The 24,588-nt window shown below is 46.9% G+C and overlaps 1 protein-coding gene across 1 annotated transcript; it reads right to left on the bottom strand.

Annotated features, from left to right (window-relative positions):
- Positions 1–2,096: 2,096 nt before the first annotated feature.
- Positions 2,097–24,277, bottom strand: CBX8 (chromobox 8). The gene is made up of 5 exons (XM_044300336.1): positions 24,159–24,277; positions 8,522–8,565; positions 6,854–6,919; positions 6,697–6,763; positions 2,097–4,318 (listed from the first exon to the last, which is right to left on the bottom strand). Exons 1-5 carry the CDS (start codon positions 24,225–24,227, stop codon positions 3,497–3,499), a joined length of 1,068 nt encoding a protein of 355 aa, XP_044156271.1. The 5' UTR covers positions 24,228–24,277; the 3' UTR covers positions 2,097–3,496.
- Positions 24,278–24,588: the final 311 nt, after the last annotated feature.

Below are 24,588 nucleotides of genomic sequence, written 5' to 3'. Positions count from 1 at the left end.
CCTGTCTACAGTTACATCTTTACTGTATTCTAGGAGATGCGGCTTCACACTGCTCTCCTCCCTGACAGAGAAACCCATCATAAGCAGGATGTAGGGTAGACAGGATGAAGCTGTATCACATAGGATACAATGAGACTCTGCATTGTGAGTTGGGTTAGTTTCACACAAGTGGGTTCAGTTTAGTAAACACGTTCCGTGTAATGGCAGCATTTCCCGGACCAAACAGTAGTCCTCTGACATGAGCTCACAGCATCATAATGACTTAGGAGTTCTTGCCACCACAGGTCTACTGTATTGTACTCACATAAGGACATGAGTACAGTAAAGTAGACCTGCGGTTAAGCAGGTACTCAAGCGCGTTTGGTTCGGGAAACACACTCCATGTGGTGGCGGCATTGCCTGGACTGAACACCTCTCCTTTTACTTGAACTCACAGCATCATAATGACTTGATGCTGTGAGTTCGGGCAATGCAGTCATCACAGGGAGTGCGTTTCCTGGGCCGAACACGCACGTGCGAAACTGGTCATAAGGGACAGGAGTAAGGTCTCTTTCACACGGGCGTCAAGTTTTTGGCCCGGATAAAATGCGGGTGCGTCGCGGGAAAATGTGCGATTTTTCTGCGCGGGTGCAAAACATTTTAATGCGTTTTGCACTCGCGTGAGAAAAATCGGCATGTTTGGTACCCGAACTTCTTCACAGAAGTTCGGGTTTGGGTTAGGTGTTGTGTAGATTGTATTATTTTCCCTTATAACATGGTTATAAGGGAAAATAATAGGATTCTTAATACAGAATGCTTAGTAAAGTAGGGATGGAGGGGTTAAAAAATAAAAATAAAATTTAACTCGCCTTAATCCACTTGTTCGCGCAGCCCGGCTTCTCTTCTGTCTTCATCTGTGAGGAAAAGGACCTGTAGTGACGTCACTGCACTCATCACATGATCCAGCATCATGGTGATGGATCATGTGATGGACCATGTGATGAGTGCAGTGACATCAAAGGTCCTTTTCCTCACAAATGAAGACAGAAGAGATGCCGGCTGCGCGAACAAGTGGATTAAGGCGAGTTAAATTTATTTATTTTTTTAACCCCTCCAGCCCTATTGTACTATGCATTCTGTATTAAGAATGCTATTATTTTCCCTTATAACCATGTTATAAGGGAAAATAATAATGATCGGGTCCCCATCCTGATAGTCTCCTAGCAACTGTGCGTGAAAAATCGCACCCCATCCGCACTTGCTTGCGGATTCTTGCGACTTTCACGCAGCCCCATACACTTCTATGGGGCCTGCGTTGCATGAAAAACATACAAAATAGAGCTTGCTTCGATTTTCACGCAACGCACAAGTGATGCGTGAAAATCACTGCTCATGTGCACCCATAGAAATGAATGGGTCCGGATTCAATACGGGTGCAATGCGTTCACCTCACGCATTGCACCCGCGCGGAAAACTCGCCCGTGTGAAAGGGGCCTAAATGGTCTCTCACTTGCCGCCCTTAGGCCCCTTTCACACGAGTGAGTTTTCCGCGTGGGTGCAATGGATGACATGACCACACAGCACCCGCACTGAATCTTGACCCATTCATTTAAATGGGTCTGTGTACATGAGCGGTTTTATTCACGCATCAATTCTGCGTTGCGTGAATAATGCAGCATGTTCTATATTCTGCGTTTTTCACGCAGCCCTGGCCCCATAGAAGTGAATGGGGCTTCAGTGAAAAACGCTATCGTTTTTCACTGATGGTTGCTAAGAGTTTTTTTTATCATGCGCGTGAAAAACGCCTAAAAAACGCATTGCACCCGCGCGGAAAAAAAACCTGAAATTGCAGACAAAACTGACTGAAATTGCTTGCAAAATGGTGCGAGTTTCACGGATCGCACCCTGAACCTAATCAGTCACGCTCGTGTGAAAAAGGCCTTAGGGTCCATTCACACGTCCATAAGTGTTTTGCAATCCGCTAAACACTGATACTAGCCGTGTGCGTTCCGCGCACATTTTGTGGACCACACATGGCTGGCCCTATGATAGAAATGCCTCTTCTCGTCTGCGATTGAGTTCAAGAAAAGGACATGCTCTATCTTTTTTGCGGGGGCTGTGGAACAGAACTACAGATGAAATGAAAGGTCCACAAAATTGCGAAACGGATGCGGACCCAGAACATCGGACGTGCAAATGGCCCGTAAGAAAGGACTTGAAGCAGAGCAATTGTGGCAATACTCAGACCCCTATGTCTCTGAACAGCCAGGGGCATAATGAGAAATGTAATATGCATTAAGGAAACCATATCAGAGGGGAAGAAGGAGCCAAGATGGCACCTCAACTAAAACAAGTTTACATAAGGTGGATCTGCAAAATACAGCTACGGACGTGTGCATGCCGCATTTTCCTAACAGAACTGCCTGTTTGGCTGCAAAACGGACATGAATAGGAACGGTTCTATAATTTGTGGAACGGACACACGGATGTGGACAGCCCACGGATGACATCTGGGTACTGTCCGCATTATTTGCAGCCCCATAGAAATGAATGGGTCCAAGTGTGATCTGCAAAAAATGTGGATCGGACCCAAAACACAGTCGTGTGCATGAACCCTAAGTCATACACAGGAGCCTCTTCATGACTCTTTAATGACAGCCTTGCTGCACTACACATTTTGCTGGAGTGCTTCTTCAACACTGGAGGATTATGGATCTTAACAATTAGGATTCTGTTGTATTGGGGGGGGGGGAATCTCTCAAAGTAAGGAAAAGTTTCTATTTCCCCCCCAAGCTGGAAACCACGGAGAGCATCTAGATAACTAAGTTATATAAAAAGGGGTTGTATGTGGTGCCCTCACCTTGGCAAAGGGTTCAGGTGGGTAATTGAGTAGCTGCAAGTTTAAAGAAAAAAAAAAAAACCCACACAAATAATTGCAGACAAAAAGGGAGAATTTATCATTCCCCCACGCCAATTTTCTGGCGTAAAAAAGTCGCAAACACTGTGCTGGCGACTCTTTAAACACCATTTGCGCAAACATTTTTTGTGCAAGCGGTGTTTCTCCACCCATGACAGTTTCCTGAAATGAGGGAGTGGCCAAGGCATGGTTAGCGGCCCCATCGTACCGTATTCATCTTTCTTTTACCCCAGTTTTCTGGCGTAGATGACTGAAATTGACCCTAGGTAGGAGCTGGTGTAGATTTCAGTTTAGGTGCATGGACTTCTGGGGCTGCGCCTAATTTCTGACGACGTGTGTGCCTTGTCATAAATTAGGCGCATCCTCCAGCAGCGCCCAGGGATATCATAGAGAGGTGTAAAACGCTGATCTATGATAAATATCCCCCAAAGTGTGCTCTGGCACACAAGGATACCGGACCCAGATTTTTAGTGGGTGCAGTATCGATTAGAACTAAATATATATATATTATATATCATTTTTTTTTTTACTTTTTTTTATCCCCAAAACATAAAACGTGAATGGGAAATTACGGAATTGACAGACATTATATACAAACACTTATCGTTTGTCCTTAAAAAAGCCTTGGTCTGTGTTGCTTTCTTTTATAGTCACAGTCAGAAAATTAGAAGTCACGTCTGTCACTACTACTTTCTCCAAGTTGTCCACTGGGGGCCTCCACGGTTCTTCTTCTGGCTCTCCAAAAATCCTGGCAACAGGGATACGGGCAATAAGAGAAGGCTTCCTCCCATGTGTTAAGAGTGCTTCACTGTAGAAGTCAGACACCTGGTCCCGGCGTTCAGAGCTGATCTTAGTTCTAGGCATAGCGGCATCTTTATAGAGGTCGCCCTTGTTCTTCGTCCTATGTAAAGAGGAGTCAGTACTTGACTTCCCGTGTCCATGTTGTGTGCTTTGCACCAGTCCGTGGTCTTTAGATATGAAACAGTGTTCGATCTGACTTGAAGATCCCAAATCGGAGTGCTGCCGCCTTGCAATCTGTATGACGCCATGCGCGGAATGGTAGTCTAGCGGTCCAGAATCATCCGCTTTGGCAGAATTCATCACCTGTTCCGTGGGACCTGTATGGTTGGCGGGTGACACTCTCTGCACGTTGGCCTTGTGAAGGAGTTTCGCGTGGTGGCATTTTTTTTTCTTTTTAATCTTTAGGGGATAATGTTCTCTGATATCCGAGCTTCCCAACCTTTCATTAAAGAGGTTGACTTCAGTTTGGCTACTCTCCTGGGACGAGGTAGGAATGCTCCTTAACCCTTCCCTGGACCTAGACTGTACTTCTTGAGGCGGATGCCCTGGATATGGGACTCTTAAGCCTCGTGTAGACTCGCTACGGAATTCATAGGTCTTTGCGTTTGCTTTGGCCTGGGCCTGTGAAACGAAAGCAAAATTGATATTTTGAGTTTTCAAATATAGAAGGACATAATCAAAAAAATACATAGTAACATAGTAAGTTTAAAAAAATAAAAATAAAAAAGGAAGAAGAAGAAGAAAGGGTTCATCGAGGTCAACCGTTCTAAGGCATGTGACAATTATCCTGATGTACCATGGAAAAAACTACAAGAACTTATCTGTCCTGACTATACCTAAAATTCTGAAATTATCAAATGCTACTTTAACTCCTTCCCTTTTTTCAGTCTTCGTTTTTTACTTCTTGCTTTCTCGGAGCCATAACTTTTGTATTTTTTGTTCACACAGCTGTACAAGAGCTTGTTTTTTAGAATTGTATCCATTACAGAATAAAAAGATCGATCTATTCCAATGCAGTGCTGCCACCTGCAGGCCTGAATTGGAATATACCAGTAATAAGCCTAGAAGCCTAGTACAGGCTCTGGCTTATTATTTCAAAGGAACGCCTTCCTCGATTTCAAATATGGGAAGGCGTTCTTGCCCAGAAAGCGAGCGCTTCCAGGTTTTTGGCTTCTCAAAATGCGCTGGTAAAATTTCCATCTGAGGGGTTAAATGTCAGCGAATGGCATTTTAATCGATTGCAGACATTAGCCCTGTGTGTCTGCTGTGTGAAACAGCATGCACCCGGCAGCTATGAAGCTCAATTTGCTCTGGAGCAAGTGCCATCTTTTGTAAAGATCCAACATCCACTGTAAAGGTATGGCAGATGTTGGGAAGGGGTTAAAGGGAATCTGTTACCAAGAAATTCAATGATAAACCAGGCACAGTGCCTTCTAAGGCTAGCTCCACTGAATGTAATCATGTCCTTCACTTTCATTCTGGAGAAAAAGTACTTGTAGATCTAGCTCAGCTGAATGTAACGACCTATCACTTAACGATTTGATGCTTCATTCTGGAGAAAAAAGTACCTTTAAAAGGGGTTCTACAGTTATTTTAAACTGATGATCTATCCTCTGGATAGATCATCAGCATCTGATCGGCGGGGTCCGACGCCCGGGACCCCCGCCGATCAGCTGTTTGAGAAGGCAGCGGCGCTGGCAGTAGCGCAGCAGCCTTCTTGCCGTTTACCACAGGCCCAGTGACGTCACGATTAGTATTACTGGCCTGGGTGGAGCTAAGCTCTGTTCACTTGGATGGAGCTTAGCCCCGCCTAGGCCATTGATACTAGTCGTGATGTCACAGGGGCTACGGTAAACAGCGAGAAGGCCGCGGCGCTACTGCCAGCGCCGCTACCTTCTCAAACAGCTGATCGATGGGGGTCCCGGGTGTCGGACCCCTGCCGATCAGATGCTGATGATCTATCCGGAGGATAGATCAGTTTAAAATAACTGCAAAGACCCTTTAATTCATATGCAAATGAGCAGTTAAGTGCACTGAGGGCGGACCCATGCCACTCTGTTCACCCTCGCATCTCCTACTTCCTTTGCCAGGCCCTTCTTCTTGATTGATATGGCCAGGTTCCTGTATCATCTCGCCTGGTCCTGATACTCAAGAGGAGCAGGAGGGGTGGCAGAGGAAGCAGGATGAGCAATAGTGCACAGAATTTATTGGACCCACCCTCAGTGCACTTTACTGTTCATTTGCATATAATTAAAAGCACTTTTTCTCCAGAATGAATCGTTAAGTGAAAGGCATCATTACATTCGGCTAGATCTACAAGACATTGTGCCTGGATCATAACTGGGGATTTCCTGGTGACCTTTAAAGGTGGTCATACACCTATAATATGTTGGCTGAATAAGTGTTTGGCTGACCGATATTCCACTCGACTTGGCCACATACATGCTTGCTCAGTTTGTGCCAGATTCCTCTTGTGGCTGCTTGTCTCCCTTGAGAACAAAGGATTGGACATGTTGAAATCCAACATGTCCAATCACTGCCCCAAACCCCCTGCCATCTGCAAAACAAATATTAGCCAAACTTCTGATACACATTAAATCAGGGATGCTCAAGCTGCGGCCCTCCAGCTGTTGTAAAACTACAACTCGAAGCATGCCCTAATAGTTGTGGGAGTTGTAGTTTTGCAACAGCTGGAGGGCCGCAGGTTGGGCATCCCTGCATTAAATGGTCAGCCTCTTCCTCCAAAATCAGCAGGTTTGGCCAACTTGAATCTAATGTGTATGGCCAGGGTCACAAACCTGTCTATGGAACAAAAGACATCCCTCGGGTTACAAAGTAGGATAAAATAAAACAAATTATTGATAAATAAAATATTTTAAATTGTATTCAATTTTTCTCCCCCCCAAAAAACACACTATTTTATAGCAAGAGCTTCCCAGAGTGTACATGTATAAATCAATACAGCAGGATTTACCATGCTATACTGTACCCAGCGTTACCTTAAGGAGGAACGTCTTCGGCTTGGGACCCCTCTTCTTCGGCCCATACAGTTCTCGCTCTCGTTCCCTGTGGTAAAAGATATACGGTCAGTTTGTTTCACCAACCTCAACATGGCAGAGCATTGAAATTTCGGACAGATAAAAGGAGTGCATTTACCGGTCCTCGAAAGCTGCCACTAATCTCGCATCCAAGATATTTTCCTCGGGTTCCCATGTGCTGTACCTAGAGAAGGAAAAAAAGTTTTTTTTTTTATAAGAACCCCTACAAGGGGCAGCCGGTTTGGGGCTTCAGGACAGGAAGATTTCTTTAATTTCTGCCTCTTTGCATTCCAAGGAGCATCACTTTTCATTATTATAGGTCTCTATACAAATCACTAGTTAGACCGCACATGGACTATTGGCTACAATTTCTGGCACTTGTGCGTTAGGCTAGTTTCACATTTGCGGCAGGGACCTCCGTTCGGCTGTTGACCATGGCGTCTAGGGAGCCATCTCTGGTACTGGCCGTTACAGCGGAAGCTTAGCATCAGTCAGTGCTGAACTCGCACGGTGGTCTGTATCAGCGTAGCCTGTGAGGCCTGTTCAGTCCCTGCTGCCTGCACCAGGATTAGGCCCCATTCACACGAGCGTAGTGCCACCGTGACCGTATTGTAGACCGCAAACAACAGGTCTGTAGAACACGGGAGTGCCATGTGAACTCCGCTTAGCAGTGCGGACCCATTGACTTCAATGAGCCCGCAATGTCTTATCTTTTGCAGGGCAGAGGCAAAAGATCAGACATGTCCTACCTTTTACAGTATACTGTGGATCGCGGACTCATTGAAGTCAATGGCTCCGCACCATGGTGCAAGTTCACACGCCCGGCGCCAGGGTTTTGTGGACCCTCGGTTTGTGGTCTCCAACACAGTTACTGCAGCACTACATCTCCGACAATGGGGGAATATTGCTAGGATATGCCCCCACTGTCCGATTGGTGTAGGTCCCACCTCTAGGGCCCACACCTAGATCGAGAAACGGATGCCTGAAAGTTGTGGAGGGTGCACTGTGCATGCGCAGCTGCCCTCCATTCATTTCTATGGGGCTACCGAAAATAGGCGAGCGCTGGCTTGGCTAGTTCTGTCGGCCCCATAGATATGAATGGGAGCGGTAGCTGTGCAAGAGTGGTGCGCTCCCATTCATATCTATGGAGAGTGCACTTGGCGGTGGCCGGACCCAGGGAAACCCAGGGTCCACCAGCCACCACCTTTCCCTCTCCGTTATCGGTGTGGGTCCCGGACCCATCAGACAATAGGGGCATATCGCTGTCTCACATAGGAATAGCCTTTTAATGGAGCCGGAGGCAGGAACTGAACAGACCTCACAGGCTGCGCTGATACAGCGTTCCGGACCAAAGAAAGTCTCATGCATAGAAATACGCGTGAGATTTTTTGTGAAGCATACAACTGCCTGTACAGGTGTTCTTGTGACCCCTGTGTGTGAACATTTACAAGGTGCCGTATGTCTCAGGATTTGCCTGGATCGTGCTCAGTCACAACTTCACAAGCATACATTTTTAATGTTTTTTTACAAAAAGGATAAAAAAGTTGATGCAAAACGGCACGAAGGCGCATGCACGTGAATGTAAAGTGCTGAGAAGGCATTTTCACAGGGTGCCAAGGGTCTGTCAAAGACAACTGGGGTAGAATATGATTTCAGAATGGCGAGCGTACATTACAATATTAATTTAACTCTGTAATCAAGGTTTGCTGCCCTTCATAAACGGTCACAGCTTAATGGGTACAAATTACAAGTACAGTATTCCAAATCACTTTGATCTTTCACTTACTTCTGAGACCAGCCTTTCCATTTCACCAAATACTCCATTCGACCCTGGAAGAGAGAAAAAAAAAAAAAGTAATCAGTTACAGGTCATACAAAAAAACTAAAAGGGAAACGCCCAAAGTGCAATGTAAATGTGTTGTGGGAGTGGTAGTTCTATATAATGCCAGCGTTTCATGTTTATCGGGGTCGGCTCTGGAAAACTGCAAGGTCGCGGGCCAAAGGGGCAGGCAATGGCCGGGAACACTCCCAATGACCACCCGCTCGTTAGTAGCGTGATCTAACCTAGGATCATACAGGAGCTCACTGTATCTGCCATTGCTGGACACGACTAGCCGGATCACCGTCCGATCCCGTTATAGTTTCCGGCCAGATAAATACTACTGCATGAAGAGGTTTTTTTTTCCGGCAGACAGCCGGCATTTACACCAGAACAGCCCGCCGGATCAGGCATGCCGGACATGTGAACGAAGCCTAAGTTGCCTTTACATGCAGCTGTACAATACCACTATGGTTCAGCCTCAGTTTGGGCAATATGCTGCTGATGAACAATATCTCCGGAATTCAATAGAAATGAATGGAGCGGCCAGGCGCGTGTGCGACCAGATGCTCTGGTCATTTAAGGGGAGCAGCAGGGGGTGCTCTGATAATTATCCGCTATCCTGTGGCTAGGGGATAACTTTCACCTACCAAAATACCCTGTTAACTGTTCTGCCAAGCCCAGCCGCGGCAGAAGGAGAAGCTGGCCAACCAGGCCAAACCAAAACAGCATTAGCACAACATAAGCAGGAGAGATCACTGAAATCGAGTCGGGAATAATCGCAGTAAAACCTGCTTTTACTTTCAGCTGCATTCACTGCCATCTCAATTTCTAACAGCAATATCTTCCAACATAGTGAAGATAATCCTGTGATTCCTGTCTTTCAAAGAATACCAGAATGTCAGCTTTCAAATAATCAATGCCTCTAGCTGCTACCAAACCAGAAACATGGGCAGAAGATGCTACTTTCACACCTGCGCTTCCATTTTGTCCCAATTTGTTGTCAATGGGGACAAAACTGAACTGAACGAAACTGAGTGCACCAGAATGCATTCCGTTCCATTTGGTTGCATCCCCATCGCGGACAGAATAACGCTGCAAGCAGAGTTTTTCTGTCCCCAAAGTGGTGTGGAGCAAGACTGATCCGTCCTGACACACAATGTAAGTCAATGGGGACGGATCCGTTCTCTTTTGGGTCAGGATCCGTTTCTTTTTCAATGGTGTTCATGACGGATTCGTTTTCGCTATTTTAAAGATAATACAGCTGGATCCGTTTAGAATGGATGCAGGCGGTTGTATTATTAGAACAAAAGCGTTTTTGACGGATCCAGCAAAAACGCTGGTGTGAAGGTAGCCTAAAGCATCGCCCCCCACCCCCCTCCACTTCAGTCTGGAAGAAGAGGAGGCAGAGCTGACAGCCTACAGGAGGAAGTACAAAATTATTTAAAAAAATAAAAAAAAATAAAAAAAAAAAAAATATAAAATTTATAAACTCCGTAAATATATTCCACAAAATAATGTTAAAATTGCTGTTTACCTTTCTCCCTAAAAATAAATAAATAAAAAGTTATTTACTACATTATATGTACCCCAAACTAATCCTGCAAAATAAAAAAAGAATTTTGAAGAAAAAATAAAATAAAAATCTATATATCTAAAAAAAAAAAAAAAAATTATTTTTTTTGTCGCCATATTTTGACCCCTATAACTTTTTTGTAATTATGCGTATGGAGCTGTATGGGGGCTCATTTGAACTTTTCATTTATACCCTTCTGGGGTGTGTATCACTTTGATCACTTAAATTTTTTGTAGAAAATGAAGCAAGCAAAAAACGGCGAATCGGCCGTTTGGACGCTTTTTGCCGTATGGGGAATATATTTTTATACTATGGGCGTTTTCGCACATTGCGACACCCATGATGTGTATTTCTTTTTTTATTTAAACTTTTTTTTATTTTTTTTTTCATAGTTGATTTTGTTGCTATTATAGACTCCAATGGACTTGCATTGGAGTCTATGATGACTTCACTACTTTCCTATGGAGCCCTATTACAGGCAAGGGATCCATAAGAAATACAATGCAGCAGCCATGTGTCATTCATAAAGACAGGGGCTGCTGCATATACGCTTGGGCTCCTCAGATCGCCACACGGGGGAGCCGGAGCACAACCGAAAGTGCGCAGAATTTACCACCTGCGGCTATGGCGGACGCCATCTTTAACCGCCTCCGGACTGCATAACGCACGGATGCGTCCGGGAGGCGGTCGATTGATTCCTCCTGGACGCATCCGTGCGTCATCTCGCGAGACGCGAGATTTCGGACTGAGCCGGCCCGCGCATGCGCATCGCGGGTCGGCAAAAGTACAAGCACAATTTCATCACCAGCCTGCCAGCCAATAATCGTGGCTGGCAGGCTGGCGATTTTTAAAATCACAAATCAGAAGCCATATAACACATCATATTAGTAAATATAATGTGTTAAATGGCTTCTCTGCTCCTCTGCTGGTCCTTTTGGTCGGTTGGTCTCAGCAGAGGAGCAGGCTTCACAGTGAGTAGCACCAAACACCACACATAGCCCCAGATCACCCCCCTGCACCCCAATTAACCCCTTGATCACCCCTTCTTGCCCCTGTCAATCACTAGTGAAAGGGAAAAAAGTGATCAGTGTAAACTGTCACTTTTTTTTTCCACTGGTATTGACTGTTAGGTTTAGGTATAGTTTAGGCCCCTTGGTTAGGTAGTTTAGCGATCGTTTAGCGCCCAGCCCACCGCACCGCAGTCACTGATTCGCTGATTAGCGTATCGCTAATCAGCATTTGTACTTTTATAGTATCTGTAAGTGATCAAAACTGATCACGGTCAGATCTATAATAGTACTAGTGTCACCTTAGCTCGCCCTCCACCCAAAACGCAGTGTTTGCCCGATCAGGGCTGATCGGTCGCCCACACGTGCGTTCACCCACGCCCGCCCCGCCGCAGTGACCAAGTGCTGCACCGATAAAAAAAATAAAAAAAAAATCAGTTTTTATATTTTTTTATCAACCGCAGCGGCCTCCGGTACTTCGCTAGCCTCCCATTTGTAAGACAGGCTTGCTTTTTTTCTTGGGTAGTCTCAGGGAATACCCCTAAATTTAGTAGCCCAAATGTCAAACAGGGGGTATTCTGGGTCAGAAGCCTGTAGGCCTCTTCAGAAGTCGGATGAGGAATGAGAACCCTCACCTGACGAATCTAGCGGGTCAGAATATGAACCTGTAGAAAGCAGTGGCAGTCTGACCCAAAGTTCGGACGAGGAGGCTGAGGTCCCTGATACCACCAGGCGTACCCGGCCCCGTGTCGCTAGACCACAGGTTGCGCAGGATCCGCTTCAAGGGCAGCAGAGTGGGGCTGGCGCTGTCGGATTACGTGGTGAGGCATACACCAGCAGCGCAGCCCTCCCTGGACCTAGTACCAGCACTGCTGTACAACATGGTAAAGTGGCGAGCACCAGAAGGGCAGTTGAAGCTGGTACGGTGGCACGTGCAGTAGTTACCCCGTCGCAGCCACCGCACAGACAGGCCCGTAGAGCCCCTAGAATCCCTGAGGTGCTGGCAAACCCTGATTGGCAGCCGCCAACTTCAGCCGCACCTGTAGTTCCCCCTTTCACCACCCAGTCTGGAGTTCGGGTTGAGACAGCTCAGATCGGTTCGGCCCTGGGATTTTTTGAGCTGTTCTTGACTGCGGAGCTCTTGGACTTAGTCGTGGCAGAAACAAATCGGTATGCCACTCAATTTATATCCGCCAACCCGGGAAGCTTTTATGCCCAGCCTTTCCGGTGGAAACCAGTCCAAGTTTCCGAAATTAAAATTTTTCTAGGCCTTTTCCTCAACATGGGTCTAACCAAAAAGCATGAATTGCGGTCATATTGGTCCACAAACCCAATTCATCACATGCCCATGTTCTCTGCTGCCAGGGCACGATTTGAGACCATCCTGCGTTTCCTGCACTTTAGTGACAACACCACCTCCCGTCCCAGAGGCCACCCAGCTTTTGACCGGCTCCACAAAATTCGGCCCCTCATAGACCACTTCAACAACTGAAATTTGCAGATTTGTATACCCCTGAGCAAAACATCTGCATAGACGAGTCCCTAATACATTTTACCGGGCGCCTTGGCTTCAAACAATACATCCCAAGCAAGCGCGCCCGGTATGGGGTCAAATTGTATAAGCTCTGTGAAAGGGCCACAGGCTATACCCACAAATTTCGGATCTATGAGGGAAAAGATCAGACCCTGGAGCCGGTCAGGTTGCCCTGACTACCTGGGGAGCAGTGGGAAGACAGTCTGGGACTTGGTGTCACCCTTATTCGGCAAGGGGTACCATCTTTATGTGGACAATTTCTACACAAGTGTGGCCCTCTTCAGGCATTTGTTAGTAGAACAGATTGGCTGCTGTGGCACCGGGTGAACTAGTCGCGCGGGCTTCCCCCAACGGCTCGTTACCACCCGTCTTGCAAGGGGGGAGAGGGCTGCCTTGTGTAACGAAGAACTGCTCGCGGTGAAATGGAGAGACAAGCGTGACGTTTACATGCTCTCCTCCATTCACGCAGACACGACAATACAAATTGAGCGAGCAACCCGTGTCATTGAAAAGCCCCTCTCAGTCCACGACTATAACCTTCACATAGGAGGGGTGGACTTCAATGACCAGATGTTGTCTCCGTATTTATTTTCCCGCAGAACCAGACGCTGGTATAAGAAGGTGTCTGTATATTTAATTCAATTGGCTCTGTACAATAGTTTTGTTCTCTACAGTAAGGCTGGGAGAACTGGATCCTTCCTCAAATTTCAGGAAGAGATCATCGAGAACCTCCTGTACCCAGGAGGTTCCGTGGCCCCATCCACGAGTGTAGTTAGCTGTCTACACGAGCGACATTTCCCCAATGGCGTTGCTGGTACCTCAACCCAACCGTCACCCCGAAAAAGATGTCGTGTCTGTAGCAGGAGTGGAATAAGGCGTGACACCCGCTATTTCTGTCCTGACCACCCTGCCCTATGCTTAGGGGAGTGTTTCCAGAAGTACCACACACACAGGTACACCTAGCATAGGGATCACATCTCACCAGGACAGGCACACAGGGCTATTAGGGCCCATTCACACACAGCTGCTGCAAACCTCTCCTTTCACCTGGGACAAAGTGCATAATGTACTTCGCCACATCTTTGGGCGATTTGCGCTTTGCACATTGTCCCATGGGGAAGGAGAGGTTTGTCCTATAAAAAAAAACAAGCAAAATAAAAAAAAAACCAAAAAAAAAAAAACACACCAGTAAGCAAAAAAGTTAACGTTCAGTTCCAAAAGTAAAATAAAGTTTATATGTTCTGTTCAAAGGATATTATAAAGTTAATAAAATGTATTGCGTTGTGGCCTGTTTTTTTCTTTTTTTTTTTTTATCTTCCAGGTGGACCAACCGATCGACCAGCTGCAGCACTGATGTGCATTCTGACAGAAGCATTGCGCTGCTGTCAGATTACACGCAAGTCGGTGTATGCGGCGCTGCAAGACGAGATTTCTCCTCTGCAGTAAAAGATACGTTTGCCGAGGCATATGAGCTGAGGAGGAGGCGGTGTTCATATGCTTTGGCAAACACTTTGTATATAAAAAATAAATAAAAAAATCCCGGCAATGATTTATTCATCCACATCAATTGATGTGAATGGAGAAATCGGGTTTGCCAGGGCATACGAGCTAAGTGGGTATGGATGTTGGGCGGAGCTCCTATGTCCTGGCAGACGCCTTTCCACTCTTTTTTTGTTTTTTGGGCAGAGATTTTTTCATCCACATTGATCGATGCGAATGAAGAAATCTGTGCCGTTCATTTTTTCTTTCAGCCCAGAGGCTAAACGGAAAAAAAAAAAAAAAATATATATATATATATATATATATATATATATATATATATATATATATATATATATATATATATATATATATATATATATATATATATATATATCTCATTACCTGTATGCTCAATATAAGGAGAATAGCAGAAACTCCTAATGCTGGCCATACATGTAATGATTGCGGAGACCCTCAAATGCTAGGGCAGTACAAACACCCCACAACTGACCCCATTTTGAAAAGAAGACACCCCAAGGTATCCGCTGAGGGGCATATTGAGTCCATGAAAGATTGAAATTTTTGTCCCAAGTTTTATTTTATTTTTTATAAAGGGTCTATAAATCAACTTTACATTAAAAATAATCAAAATAATGTTTTTCTTCTGCAAAAATCACCAAGCCCTACTCCCAACAAGCTTTAAAGGGATTCTGTCACCTCCCCTCAGCCAAAAAACGATTTAAAAGCAGCCATGCAGCACAGCTTACCTGGATTAAGCTGTGCTCTTTTATCTTGAAATCCGTCCAGCAGTTACTGCAAAAAACGACTTTGATTGATATGTAAATGTGTCCTGAAGGTGCCCAGAGGGGCGTTTTTTTCTTCTTAGAGAGCCCAGTACCGCCCCTCTTTCAGTGCCCAGCCCGCCTTCCTTGTACTTTCTAACCGCCGCCCCCAGCCTGCCACAGCCTCCCCTCCCTCTCCTCCCCCTCCCTCACGCCGAACGAAGTCTCGCACAGGCGCAGTACCCACTGAGGGCTGCGCCTGTGCGATCAGCAGGAGACTGAGGGCAGCAGCTTCATCTTCGTCACTGGGCATGCGCCGAGCCCAGTGACGTCCGATGTTAGCTCTTTCCCTCAGTCAGCCTGGTAGGAAGCGCAGAGGATTGCCGATCGGCTGCTGCACCCTGCGCTTTCTCCAGTCTGCCTGCCACAGTGAAGACGGCCAGCGATTTCTTTCCCCACCCTCCCTTCAGGAAAGAAATAAGTATTTGTTGGGGCGAATTAGGTATTATTATATTAAGTAAAGCTGTATTGTATTTAGCCGATCGGCAATCCTCTGCGCTTCCTACCAGGCTGACTGAGGGAAAGAGCGAACATCGGACGTCACTGGGCTCGGCGCATGCCCAGTGACGAAGATGAAGCTGCTGCCCTCAGTCTCCTGATGATCGCACAGGCGCAGCCCTCAGTGGGTACTGCGCCTGTGCGAGACTTCGTTCGGCGTGAGGGAGGGGGAGGAGAGGGAGGAGAGGCTGTGGCAGGCTGGGGGCGGTTAGACAGTACAAGGAAGGCGGGCTGGGCACTGAAAGAGGGGCGGTACTGGGCTCTCTAAGAAGAAAAAAACGCCCCTCTGGGCACCTTCAGGACACATTTACATATCAATCAAAGTCGTTTTTTGCAGTAACTGCTGGACGGATTTCAAGATAAAAGAGCACAGCCTAATCCAGGTAAGCTGTGCTGCATGGCTGCTTTTAAATCGTTTTTTGGCTGAGGGGAGGTGACAGAATCCCTTTAAGCATTGGCAGACTGCCTTGGCACACTAACCTAATGAAAAACAGTCCAGCACCTAAGGGGGAAAAAAAACATAATTTCAAGGAAGCCCTCAAACAAGCACTTTTTAATTTGAAAGTCTTTTACTTAGGCCTCATGCACACGACCGTTGTGTGCATCCGTGGCCGTTGTGCCGTTTTCCATTTTTATTTGCGGACCCATTGACTTTCAATGGGTCCGTGGAAAAATCGGAAACTGCACCGTTTGGCAGCCGCATCCGTGATCCGTTTTTCCTGGCCGTGAAAAAAATATGACCTGTCCTATTTTTTTCATGGCCAATGGTTCACGGACCCATTCAAGTCAATGGGTCCGTGAAAATCACGGATGCACACAAGATTGTCATCCGTGTCCGTGATCTGTGTCCGTTTTTTCCTATCATTTCAATGGCAAACTTGACTTAGATTTTTTTTTCATTTTTCATGTCCGTGGATCCTCCAAAAAACAAGAAAGACCCACGGACGAAAAAACGGTCACGGATCACGGACCAACGGAACCCCGTTTTGCGGACAGTGAAAAAATACTGTCGTGTGCAGGAGGCCTAAATAGGACTATTTCTCTTTGCTCTGTGACCTCCCCAACAAACATCCCCCCACCATAGTTTGCAGGCTGATGGACCAAGGTAAAACAATGAAGATAACCAGAGGTACTGAGGGCACCGAACTCCCACCTGAAATAATAATGAACCCAAATCCTGGCCTCCTCCGACCATCCAGAAAGCGGGTGCAGGGCTTTAACAGAATTCTGATAGAATGCGAGATAGACAAGTCAGCCGCACTCACCATCCGTGTTCACATTTTATTGCAGGGTACATACCGGGGGCAGACTCACATGGAGCATCAATAAACAGCGACGGCCGTTTCGCGGTGTGACCGCTTCTTCCGGCTGTTAGATACACTTTAAGAATGGTGCGCGCGCAGTTTTATAGCATCATCTGGGGGAGGGTTCAACCGACCCATCACTTAGCAACCCTTGGCGCTACAGCAGCAGCAGCGCACGTGTGAGACACAGGTACATGGATACATTTGTATACAATTTAAAAACATCAATACCAAAGATACAAAAAGTGACAGAAGGCTGACATATGGAAAGAATAATATCTGTGCATCTCTAAGGGCTCTTTCACACCTGCGTTCTTGTCTTCCGGCATAGAGTTCCGTCGTCGGGGCTCTATGCCGGAAGAATACTGATCAGGATTTTCCTAATGCATTCTGAATGGACAGTCCGTCCTTCAGGATGCATCAGGATGTCTTCCGTTCCGGAACGGAACGTTTTTTGGCCGCAGCAAATAGCGCAGCATGCTGCGCTTTTTGCTCCGGCCAAAAATCCGGAACACTTGCCGCAAGGCCGGATCCGGAATGAATGCCCATTGAAAGGCATTGATCTGGATCCGGCCTTAAGCTAAACGTCGTTTCGGCGCATTGCCGGATGCGACGTTTAGCTTTTTCTCAATGGTTACCATGGCTGCCGGGACGCTAAAGTCCTGGCAGCCATGGTAAAGTGTAGTGGGGAGCGGGGAGCAGCATACTTACCGTCCGTGCGGCTCCCGGGGCGCTCCAGAGTGATGTCAGGGCGCCCCAAGAGCATGGATCACGTGATCGCATGGACACGTCATCCATGCGCACGGGGCACTCTGACGTCACTCTGGAGCGCCCCGGGAGCCGCACGGACTGTAAGTATACCACTACCCCGCTCCCCACTACTACTATGGCAACCAGGACTTTAATAGCGTCCTGGGTGCCATAGTAACACTGAAAGCATTTTGAAGACGGATCCGTCTTCAAATGCTTTCAGTACACTTGCGTTTTTCCGGATCCGGCGTGTAATTCCGGCAAGTGGAGTACACGCCGGATCCGGACAACGCAAGTGTGAAAGAGGCCTTAGGGAGGAGCTGCGTACACATTCACTGTTCCAAGTAGAGGTGTATTTGCATGTCACCCTATTCAATAAATACTGATAGATCATTACGCTCGTTTAGACCTAAATATCCAGTGGCATCGGTTTTAATAATAAACCGAGCCTCCTTTTGGAGCAGGATACGTTGTCTATCACCTCCCTATAATAATGGGGGAACATGTTCCAAACCCGCAAATCGGAGGACGCTCGCATCCCCTCCATGTTGGCACCGTACATGCTCAACGAGTGCATCCCTTGCCTGTTCTAATTGAATTGCGGTGCTCTCGTACCCGCTCCATTAAGGATCTTTTGGTTTTTCCTACATAGAAGGACCCACACACGCAGATCAGTACTTAAACCACAAACGTCACTCTGCAGTTAATAAATTGGTGCACACAATGTTCAATGCCTCCAAAAAAGAGGTGGCGGCCTTGAAGCATATAACCGCACAGTGAACAGTCACCACAGCGATAGTTGCCAACCGGCTTACCGAGTGACAACCAATTGCGCGGTTTCCGCTCACTGTAGCGGCTGCGCACCAAGATATCCCTAAATGTACGGCATCTTTAAAAGCTAATATCGGTTTCTGATCTACAAGTTTGCCCAAATCTCCTTCAGCTTTTAAAATCTCCCAATTATTCAAAATTGACCTCTTTATACTATTTGGCCTTGGACTATGTTTAAACACAAACACAAATCTGTCCTTTTAATCTGCGTCCTTTTCCTCCTTACATTTTCTATGTTTCATCAATGATCGTTGTGTGCGAGTCCTCGCCTTCTCCAGCGCTACATTCAATTGCTGAAGCGGGTATCCACGCTGTACTAGTCTATCCCTCAGTTCCTTCGCCTGTCTCAGGAATACTGTATCCTGACTGTTAATCCGTCTGAGTCTCAAAAATTGTCCGTAAGGGACTGACTGTTACGCTACGTGAATGGCAACTCTCATGGTGCAGCAGGGTATTGGTAGCAGTGGGTTTGCGATACCCTTCGGTATGCAGGGCACCATCTTCTACAATGACGTGAACATCCAAGAACTCGACGGACAACCCCCCAAAATTGAGGGCGAATATCATGTTCATATTGTTCACGTCATTGAGATGGGCCACAAAATGCTCACACTGCTCCTGTGTCCCCGACCTCACCATGAAGATATCATCCACGTAGCGTAAAAATAGGCGTATAGAACTGAGGAATGGGTTAGACGTCGAGAAGATGTATCTGTCCTCAAATCTACCCAAAAATATGTTCGCGAAGATACATGAGACAGGTGTCCCCATGGCAGTCCCAAAAATTTGCCTATACCACTGATCATTAAAAAGAAACGTATTATTCTCCAAGACAAATAACTGTGACTCTTCTACAAATTCACTAAATAAAATGATCTCTCCCTAAATGCTCAATGAGTTCAAGAACTGCATTCACACTCCCACGTTGCGGAATCCGGATGTAAAGACTGACCACATCTAGGGATACCAAACTCCAACCATCCTGCCACTGGAAATCCTCAAGTGCCAGGAGGAAGTCGTTGGTGTCACCCAGATATGTGGGGAATCTGAACAAAATAGGACACAGTAACCAATCCAGGTATCTCGACAAGGGTTCAGTCACTGACCCAACCCCCGACACTATAGGGCGTCCAGGGGGATGGGTCAGTGACTTGTGCACCTTAGGGAGAAAATACCAGGAGGGTCTACTAGGAAAGGGAGGAACCAATTTATCAATAGTGGATCCATGGAGTACACCTGCCTCAATGTACCTCCGCAACAAGTCCACCAAACTGGACCTGATCTCAGGGATTGGATCCGAGGATAACCTTTCATATGTCGAGACATCATTCAACTGCCTCAGTGACGTAGAAGTCGCGTGACATCACAACAACATTACCCCCCTTGTCCGCCGGCTTGATGATGAGGTCTGAGTTTCGTAGCCATTGTATGGCAGTTAATTGCCTTTTACTCAAATTCTCCTTCTCTCTAGGATAAATCAAGGCTTTCGTATCTCTCAGAATCCTCTTGTAAAACACATCAATTACCGAGACGGTGGGCATAGGGGGGCAACGCAGAACTCCAGACAGCTGCTCTGCATACCTGATCAATTGAAGTGCAAGCCCTCTCTGCCCAAGAAGTCGCCATAGCCCTAGTGGAGCGAGACAAAACCCCCAAAGGAAAAAATAGTGTAGTGATCCACCTGGCAATAGTGTGACTAGAAACCTGAAATTAAACAGATGCCTTCTTCCAATCTTTGATGGCCTCAAGATATCTATTATCTAACTGCATGTTCTGACATCCAAGTTATAAAAGTTTTTCTCTGTATTTGCCGGATTTTGGCAAAATGAAGGGATAACAATATGTGGTGGCCAAGGAAAGTCTGATACACCCTTTGGCAGAAATGCAGAGTCTGGTTTGAAAACAACCCTATCCTCTAAGGCCTCGTCAACATTTCTGTTTTTCACTGACGTGTGCTGTTTGCATTTTCCGTGGACAGCACACGCACCCATTGATTTAAATGTGTCTGTTTACATTTCACTATATTTTATTTTTTTACTGACCGTGGGTCAGTAAAAATCACGGGAACATGCACTACTTTGATCCCCGATGCGGACCAAGAACACCCCTTGAAGTCTATGGGTCCTTGAGCTGACGGCACTGGGGGGAGCGAGCTGACGGCACAGACCTGTAAGCACAGACCACCTGAGCCGGATCAGTGGATGATTGAACAAGTTGGATTATTTTTCCTTTGCCATTTTGGAGCATTTGTGGCTGTTCATTATCTTCAGGGAGCCCCTTTAGGCTGGGTTCACATACTTTTTTCTAGTATTTTTGTTGCACTTTTTGTACATGAACTTTTATCTGGGGGTGCCAATTCTAGCTCTTAGAGGTGCATCCCTGAGAATTTATGAAAAGCAGCACACGCACATTATATATATATATTTTTATTTATATGGGGGACACATTATATATATATATATATATATATATATATATATATATATATATATATATATATATATATATATATATATATATATATAAAATGTCCCCCATAGTGCCCCCAGTATATATAATGTCCCCCAGTATATATAATGACCCAGGGCTCCCCCCATAGTGGCCCCCCAGTATATATAATGACCCAGGGCTCCAGAAGGCAACCAAAATGGTCGCCAATGCAACTTAGAATTGCAAAATGGCGACAAGACTTTGTAGTCTTGTCGCCATTTGCGCCTAGACCCTCCGCCGCTTTAAGAAGAAAGGTCTTGCATCCAGCAGACACAGCAATCCAATAACAGAGCTCCACACAGTACAGAGCTCTGTTATTAGTGAGGAGGCTGCTGATTGGTCAGTATCAGCGTGCTGCCGTACCATTGGCTGCTCCTCTCACATGCGCTCACTGCCGACTGCTCCATAGACAAGGGGCAGCTAAAGTAGACAAGTTTTTCAGTCATGCGACGCACAGAGGTGAGCGTACTGCGTGCACTGCCGTGTGCTGAGGGTGCCCTGTGCCCCCCATGTAAGGGGTAAGTGGTGGAGAAGAGAGGGCAATGATGGTGGACCACTGCAGTGCGCTCAGCCAGTAACGCTGGGCTATGTCTCCTCACACTAGCAGATGACACTGATTCCATAGCTGGTTTAAGCGGTTCTGTCGCAGGGCCTGGCGCATTTTATGTCCGTGTGCTAAATAAATAGAAAGGAATGCACTGCTGCCAACACGACCAATCACCGTAGTGTAGTGCAGGGTTTCAAATCGTGACAGTGAATGGGGTCGCATTGCAAGCCTATGGTTGGAGAATTATTGGGGCGGTCATGACAATGTGCAGGTCCCAAAATGACCCCTCTCACTAGTGGCAACGCTACACTGTGATCTCTGGCCATGTGAGGTTTGTCACAGCCAAAGGCCCTTTGCAGACGAGCGTTCCTCCCGCAGCGAGTCCGCAACGCAGCTCCCGGCCTGACCGCCCAGCGCTGCCGGGGGTCACATAGCATTATATTGATTTATGATGCTATGTAACCCTTACAGTTCTGGAATGTATTGGATAACACTGACATAATGCTGTCCATGTTATCCAATACATTCCAGAACAGTAAGGGTTACATAGCATCATAAATGAATATGATATGTGACCCCCGGCAGCGCTGGGCGGTCAGGCCGGGAGCTGCGATGCGGACTCGCTGCGGGAGGAACGCTCGTCTGCAAGGGGCCAAAGTCACCATGTAGCCCCAGCCTTATCTAACCCGTGATAATGTAATAAATGACCATTTGGGACAACCGCTTTACACCCCTCTTTTTTTTTGCACTTAGTCCATCCTTTTTGTATGCACAGTACGGCTGATGTGCAGGAGAGGGCCAACAATCTGGCTGTTACCTGCCAGGCTTCCGGTGGAGTCACGACAGAACAGCAGGGTTAGGGCATGCAGCATCGCAGACATGGTGAGCGGGAGGGGTCGCAATTAGGGAACAAAGTTTTATGCGAATCGACTTCGGATATTTCTTCCAAAGTCGATTCGCTCATCCCTAGTAGGAATAATGACTGTACAAGCGTCGTAGACACCTGTACAGACAATTCTCCCTAAAAAATGTCCAATGCGTATGAATACGCACAATAATTTAACTGCCATTCATGGAACAGGGGAGCACGCGCCACTGCCGACCGCTCATGAAGTGCCAGGGACAGAATGGCGGGAACGGAGCCTCTGCTGAGTAAAGACCATGTGCCCAGGTGATGTCACACCAGAAGTGCCAGCGTGCCCTGCAGGCTTCTAACTACTGCTGAGAGCTCAATGTGGAGGTTCATGAATGGGAAAACTAATAGCCAAGAGGCTAAAGAAAACCCTGTTTCTGACCCTTATGTTACAACAAAAATTTGGCAACTAAAAAATGTAATTTGGCTCCTACATTTTTCAGATTAGGAGCCAAAGGCCCCTTGATGTTTTTTTTGTCTGGAGCCCTGTGACCCCCTCTCCCAGTAGTGCCTCGTCCACTTGCAGGTGAGGGAACACCAGCCGTGCACTGGAGGCAGCAGGACCCGACACCCCTGGCATCATAGCATCACTCCCTGTGACATCACGACGCCGGGGGCGTCAGGTCCTGCTGCCTCAGGGCACGGCTGGTGTTCCCTCACCTGCAAGTACTGTTTAACTCCTGAAAGGGTTTTATTTTTTAAACACAGTGTACCCGTTTTTAACAGCCGAGGGCTAGTGTTGAGCGAACTTGTGTTTAAGTTCGGCGTCTAAAGTTCGGGTTATCGAATAATCGCACCCCGGACCATAACGGAATTTAGAATCCATAACGCGATTCTTTGATAACCCGACGCCGAACTTAAAACACAAGTTCACCCAACACTACCGAGGGCCCATCTGCTGTGAAAACACACACAAATAGAACATTTTTTGATGGCTGCCATTCACTAACTAAATAAACGGCGAGTGGACAGCTCCACAGACGTCACGTGAATGAGCCCCGAGGCTATATCACGCAGAGGGCTGAAAAAAAAAGAAATAAATGAAAAACCAAACATCAGCTGCAGGTTCTGCTACAGGACTCCGCGTGGCTTTTTGCAGCAGTTTATATTCCGCCACGTCGAGAGTGGACACGTCGCTTCTTTTTTTCCCTGCCGTGGCCTTAAAAACAGAAAAGCGTTTAAAATAAATAAATAAATTTAACAAGCGGTTTTCCCATTTAAATCCAAGGTGACGGCGGTTTTTTTGGGTGCTGAATCGGCGCCACAGTCTAAGGACTAAGTCTGAGTATAGGACTATCCGTCCTTGCACATTCCAGACCCCCGTTGGTTCTGTATCACGGCGGTCCACCATTTCCGCGGCCTGCGGAAAATAACGCCTACGTGTGAACTTGCCCATACGGGAGGCGTTACTATAAAATACTATGACATGGACAGGCCGCGTCCGGCGTCAGCTCTGCTACATCCGCGCACCAGGGTCCGGTGTCCTCAATATACTATATACAAGGCCATTCTGCAGCATGTTCTCACAGCAGAGCCAGCAGAGACCTAGAAGACGTCTTCAGGAGCCCCCCCGGCCATGACAAGGGGCAGGAAGAAGCCGCAGCCCCCCGCATCGCCCCCTGTCACCAGGCTCTACGTCCACCGCCGACAGACACAGCAGGCCAGTGCTCCCCAGCGCCCCCTGCCTGCGCTCGGCTATAAAATCATGCCATTTCGAGGACTGAGGCCTAGTCTGGAGAAGCGATGGGATGGGGAAAGGCGGAAGAAAATAAAGGCTTAAAAAAAAAAAAACGAAAAAATAAAATAAAAATAATAATCCCATTCGCCTACCTTACGGATGCGTCTTTTGAGAAGGGATTCGGCCGCAAACACTCGCTCCCCGACAGCGGACAGCTCCATATTTAGCACCGCGGGGCCGCGCAGCGCGCTCCCCGTGACGTCACCACCTGTTGCTAGAGACGATGCTAATATGGAAGGATGGACCTCTAGCGCTGTTTGATTGGGTGCCAAATAAAAAAAAAACCTAACTCCGCCCCTAAAATCGTGTCTGCTCTTCCGCCTACCCGCCTGTCACCCTGTCTCCTGGATGACAGGCCGGCCGTGACGTCACCAGCCCGCTGGCTACCCGCTGACGGCTCTATTGTGTCGCCGCATTGTTTGCTCGGGGGGGGCGCGATAATGAGGCGTTTGTTTTTCTTTTCCTCCTGTAACTTTTTTTGACAGTATGGAGGCCACGATAGGAAGGGCTTCAGTGCCGAGG

This window comes from Bufo gargarizans, chromosome 6 (genome assembly GCF_014858855.1).
Source record: "Bufo gargarizans isolate SCDJY-AF-19 chromosome 6, ASM1485885v1, whole genome shotgun sequence".
Taxonomy (NCBI): Eukaryota; Metazoa; Chordata; class Amphibia; order Anura; family Bufonidae; genus Bufo; species Bufo gargarizans.
Note: the sequence above shows the minus strand (reverse complement) of the source record. Positions and strands in the feature narration are given on the sequence as shown.

What these genes read in the sequence shown, in the direction of transcription:
- CBX8 (XM_044300336.1), bottom strand. Translation starts at nt 24,227, where the DNA reads ATGGAGCTGTCCGCTGTCGGGGAGCGAGTGTTTGCGGCCGAATCCCTT. An exon ending in TCAAAAGACGCATCCGTAAG is followed by an intron (nt 8,566 to 24,158) that starts GTAGGCGAATGG and finishes TCTCTCTTCCAG; the next exon opens with GGTCGAATGGAGTATTTGGT. An exon ending in CGAAGACGTTCCTCCTTAAG is followed by an intron (nt 4,319 to 6,696) that starts GTAACGCTGGGT and finishes TTCGTTTCACAG; the next exon opens with GCCCAGGCCAAAGCAAACGC.